The 5749-nt window shown below is 26.5% G+C and overlaps 1 protein-coding gene across 1 annotated transcript; it reads right to left on the bottom strand.

Moving 5' to 3' along the window:
• Positions 1–4675: 4675 nt before the first annotated feature.
• Positions 4676–5517, bottom strand: LOC106319798 (basic leucine zipper 43). Its single transcript, XM_013758193.1, has one exon. The coding sequence runs from the start codon at positions 5387–5389 to the stop codon at positions 4850–4852; it is 540 nt and encodes a 179-aa protein (XP_013613647.1). The 5' UTR covers positions 5390–5517; the 3' UTR covers positions 4676–4849.
• Between the last annotated feature and the right edge of the window lie 232 nt (positions 5518–5749).

Raw genomic sequence — 5749 nt, 5'->3', positions numbered from 1 at the left:
GTTTAGAGTTTAGGGTTTAGGGTGATATAAACTTAGAAATGTGCTATTTTGGTCATTTTAGTTTTTGAGTGCTATTTTTGTGATATAAACTTAGAAATGTGCTATTTTGGTCATTTTAGTTTTTGAGTGCTATTTTTGTGATATAAACTTAGAAATGTGCTATTTTGGTCATTTTAGTTTTTGAGTGCTATTTTTGTGATATAAACTTAGAAAGATGCTATTTTAGAGATTTGCCTTACATTGTATCTTACAAAGGTTAATTACATAAGTACTAATGAAATAGAAATATTACATCTAATTACTATTATTATTTTTTTTTCAATATTTTCAAATAACACATACAAATAAAAAATTTATAAATTTAAAAAAATAAAGTTCATTTTTAAAACATGATCTTACACAACATAGAATATATTTTCAAAGTAATCAAAATAGAGAAAAAGACAAAAATAGCACTAAATCAAGTTTTTGTTCCCAAACTAGCACTCAAGGTCAAAAGTCACAAAAATAGCACTTAATGTTTTATCAAAAGTCACAAAATTAGAGTTTAGAGTTAAAGGGTGGGGTTTAGGGTTTAGGGTTTAGGGTTTAGAGTTTAGAGTTTAGGATTTAAGGTTTAGCGTTTAAGGTTTAGAGTTGAGAAATGAGGTTTTGGGGATAAGATTTCAAATTTTGAAAAATAAAAAAAATTAAAATTTTCAAAAGATAAAATGCTATTTTGGTCATTTTAGTTTTTGAGTGCTATTTTTGTGATTTAAACTTAGAAATGTGTTATTTTAGAGATTTGTCCATCAAAATATTTTAAATATAATAACTCTATAACTCCATATCCTTTTAGTAAACCAAAAATATTCTAATTTATCAATATAAAAAATTCTTATATTTCTCAAATTTTAGCTTGTTTGTTAATTTTTGTTATATTTGTACAACCTAATATAATCATAATCAAAATATCCAAGTAAATCTGAATTCTCATGTTTAATATTATTTAAAATAATTGTTTGCTTACTTTTTAATAAATTTAAGGTATAAGATTAATTAGAATTTTAATTTTTTTTATTTCTGCATAGACACGTAATAGTACTGTTTTTAATTAAACATAGGTTTTGTAAATTATTTTGGTCAATGAAAATCCTCTAACAAAAAAAAGTAAATTATTTTGGTCAACATGATTATCTACAAAACTCCAAGTTTCCAACAAAATATATGTATTTGCAAAGAGTGTCGGTTTGGATTTTTATTGTTATTTCATAAAAAAATATTATTTTATATTTTATAGTAAAATTTCAAATAAAATTTTGATTTCATCCCATTATTTTAATATATTAATTTGAATTTTTTTAATAATATTTAAACAAAATCTAAAATAAAAATTTTAAATAATTTTTAATATATGTGAAAACTTTGAAATAATATTATTTGTGAAACCGGGAGCGAGTAATACACATTTTAATAGTCTCGATTCTCGAAAACGCTCTAGGCTTCGATATTGTTGGCAGGCACTAGCACCCTCCGCCATTCTTTTGTCTTCTTGTGTCTCCTTTTATAGAATTTGTCTTCTTTCATTTCAAACTTGACTCATCACATCAACCATATGTTTTTTTTATATATAACTATTCAGCAAATACCAAACACATAATTGAATAGATCTCATATTAGACAACGTAATGGGAAAGGGTCAGAACTTGACCATTGAAAAAGTCACCGGGGTATGGTAATAGACACATAGAATATCGTTCAACTGTTCAATTTTGCATAAAGAAAATACTTCTTTGGAATTATTTTTAACATTGACCAACGTTGTTGAATATAAGGATCGTGGTGTCTACTGTGTCTAGGTCCAAACCGATTCGTAACTACTATTCATATATTTTCTGTATAATAATTATCTACAGATAATTCGACCAAATCCTAAGATGTGTGATTCCGATGGGTTAATAGTTAATACTTGTCGGTAATAGCATTAATGTTATAGTTTACAAAAAAAAAATAGCATTAATGTTATGAGAATAAATATGTGAAATTTGTGGCTGAAAGTTAATGCAGTTTATAAACCTTTTTCTTACTGAACTTTTTCACAGTTTATGAACTTGTGGTTGAAAATAGAACGACTATTACCCATATGTGTGTTTAAGTAGGTGAAAAAGTTAAACCTCGAAGAAAAAAATAGTAGGTCAAATAATAGTGCTCAAGTTTAGCATAATAGTAATGCGCCAGGTAAAATTCAAGAAAACATTCTTGGTGGGTTTGTCGCAGTCGGAGTGATGATTTAAACGGATAAAAAGGTTTGGGAAAAAAGTTGATCGTAGCAATAAGAAAATGACAATTCTTTTCGAATAGTCTTTTTAAAGTTTTTGTCGCAAAAATAAATCTCAAAAATTAAAATGATCAAAATAGCATTTTTTAAAAAAAATTTTAATTTAATTTTATTTTTTTTTAATTTGAAATCATATCCCCAAAACCTCACTCCTCAATTCTAAACCCTAAACCCTAAACTCTAAACTATAAATCCTAAACTCTAAACCCTAAAACCTAAATCCTAAACTTTAAACCTTAAACCCTAAACCCCAAATCTCACCCGTTAACTCTAAATTTTAATGTCTAGATTAATTAATCGTAGGGGTATAAGTGTATATTTACTTTTTTTGATAAAACAATTAAGTTTATTTTGGTTATTTTTATTCTTAAAGACTATATTTATGACAAAAAATTTTTTACGTCTATCATAGAGAGTTTCTCGTAAGAAAAAGAAAATCTGATGATTAAGTATTTGATTAAATTACAAAAGTAAAAGAAGAGAAGAAGGGCCACCATTTTAGTAATCTTTTGTTTTATTTTTTGTTCGCTATGAATATTTCAATGATGTTTAGTGCAAGTGTATTTATGCGGCAAAAAAACTCTCCCGATTTGTTAATAGAGGTCGTTATTACTGGTCTTCAATTTTTTTCAACTGGTTTTTATTTTATTTATTTTTTATTTTTGACTTAAATGTTAAATTTAACTAAAAAAAAAGACTGTTCTTACATCAAAAGATGCAACATTTATTTGAACACCAATTTAAACTATATTAATCTAAAACCTCCAACTCCTATTTGCTTCTTTTAATCTTTTCTTGTGCTAAACGAGTAGACCATTCCATCTCCTAATGCTTTATCACCTCTCCTTCTCAAGATTGTGAACTTGTTGTGCATATTCTTATCAATTCTTCGGACCAAGAGCTCCACTGGACCAACTGGTCTTTATTTTTATCATACCACTTTCATTTTTTTCTTGTTTGTAACTAAAACAGTGTTACATTATTTAAGTTTTTCTTACTATTTTGTCTTTTGTTACTCTTTCTAGAAATATCTTACGTGTTCGAAGTATTTATGTCAGAATATATACTTCAAATATTATCTTTATAGGGAATATTGATGAGTTTAAGTAGATTTTCCAAGTAAGAATAACATTGGTTCTAATTTTGTTACATGGCGACATAATATATACGAGTGGAAAATAACAATTTTTACAGAATAGTAAGGTGTGAAATCAAATAACCGAAGTCACATAACCACGTAAATCTTTTAATTAATACTAGACCTTGATCCGCCCGACCAGACGGGTATTTTTTTATGTTTTATGTTTTTCTAGTTTATATTAAATGATATATTTATATTATTTAAATATAAATTTATATTGAAAATTAATCTTTGCAGTTATAATAAAATTAAAAATTAAAAATTTAACAAAATATTATGATATAAATTTTATCCTAATTAAAATAATATAGAGGTGGGTCATAATTTTTTTCCATTTTCAAAATCTTAGCATCCCTAAAAAACAAAGAAAATAAATTTATAAATACATAAAATATATAAACATATTTGGAACTATAATATCTATTAAAATAAATTTGTTAAAGAAAAATAAACTTGCGCTGTTGTTGTTTATTTCTAGAGCTTGACCTATGACTGTATAAATATTTGATTTCACTTTAAATTTTTTCTTTGTACAAATGGTATAATATATATTTGTAAATTAAAATGTATTACATAATTGTTAATATATATATTATTAAAACAGAAGTACAAAATTGTTAATTGTCTATTATATCACAATGTGTCATATAAAAAATCCAATATTTATAACTAATTGGACTTATATTATGAAAGCATTATACTAATAATATATGAATAAAGTATTTTATATTTTTTATATGTTATATAAATTGATTATGATGTGTAATTTTTTATTTTATTATTTATTACTAACAAATATTAAAAATATTTAATATGTTAATATAAAATATATTAGAAAATCTATTTTGGTTAAGATTTGATTAATGAAATCTATTATTTAAATTAGGAAAAAGACATTAAATGCTTAAATCTATTATTTAAATTAGGAAAATAAAAGCATATTTAAATATATGTTCAATAAATATCTCAATGGCATTCTAATGTAAATAAATAGTAAAATTACGGGATAATTTTATTTTGCACTGTTGTTTTAATAATATAGATAGATTTGCTGTTTACAAATTCTAATTAATGGAAATGTGGAATGAATCAATTAGAATCCGGATCTGCAGAGTTGTGGAATCTATTAATACTTATTAATGTTATCCGGTATGTCTATGATTATGATTACTCCTAAGTTATAATAATAATAATTTAAAAATAGAAAAAGAAGAGAGAGTAGATAACAGAAATACGCTCAAGAACTATAAGTTATATTATCTAACTTCAATATATATAGTATGCATACAATATAATATACTAATATATGATCATCACCAACTTTATATTCGAGAAAGAACCAAAACCCAAAACCCCTTGATCTTTTCTATTGATACAAAGAAACCACAATCTCATTCCGATAACTTTCTTACAAAGTTGTTGTCATCGTCGCTGTTCTTGTTAGATTTTAGTTCACATACAAGTTGTCGGAGTTCAGAAGCTTCTTCTTTGAGTTTAGAATTCTCCTTCAATACGCTATCTTGAGTCTCCGATACACGGTTCAGCTTATCAATAAGACAGTTGTTCTCGTTGCGAAGCCTTATCACCTGAGACCAGAGTTCATCAAGATGTCTCTGTTTCCTCATCCTCGACCTCCTAGCGGATTCTCTGTTTGAAAGCATCCTCCTCTGTTTCCTCTCGTCGACTATGATGATGCTCTGATGATGATGATGCTGAGGATCTTCATCGGAAGTTGAGTTGTTGCTCATCATGAGATCTTGACGGATGAATGATGATGAGTAGTTGTTGTTGATGAGATCATTTAAGTATGTTAAGGAATAGGAAGATGTTGGAGATGAGGGCATATTTATTATGTTGAATTCCGCCGGGAGTGTTGCTAAGTTTTCCGGCGATAAATATTGATAATATCCGGTGATTTCCGCCGGAATCATTAATTTATTTGGTTTCTAAGAGTAAGAGATGAATATGAAAGAGTTTGTATACTTAATTTTATTTGTGGGAAGAAGTTGGTTTAAAGCAAGAGGAGGGTTTAGGAGTGTTTTATAATGTTGGAGAAATAGAAAAGGAATGCATCATGGAGAAGTGGGTCCAAATGGATAGTGTGTATATTATTGTAGAGCATATTATGCAAAAATCCTTTTTAATCATAAATCCTAATTTATTTAAACGGAAGAGTGAAAAATAACCATACATAATTGTTGATGCTACCATGGCATCTTTTGATGTTGGTTTTTTTCTTGGTCTTTACTTTATCAATTCTTTGTTGTGATCTCTATAGTCGTTTGACGTGA

The sequence above is a fragment of the Brassica oleracea genome, chromosome C2, assembly GCF_000695525.1.
Source record: "Brassica oleracea var. oleracea cultivar TO1000 chromosome C2, BOL, whole genome shotgun sequence".
Lineage (NCBI taxonomy): Eukaryota > Viridiplantae > Streptophyta > Magnoliopsida > Brassicales > Brassicaceae > Brassica > Brassica oleracea.
The sequence above is the reverse complement of the archived record's forward strand: the minus strand, read 5'-3'. Positions and strand labels throughout refer to the sequence as shown.

Excerpts from the sequence above, each read along its gene's own strand:
- LOC106319798 (XM_013758193.1), bottom strand. The coding sequence starts at position 5,389 with ATGATTCCGGCGGAAATCACCGGATATTATCAATATTTATCGCCGGAA.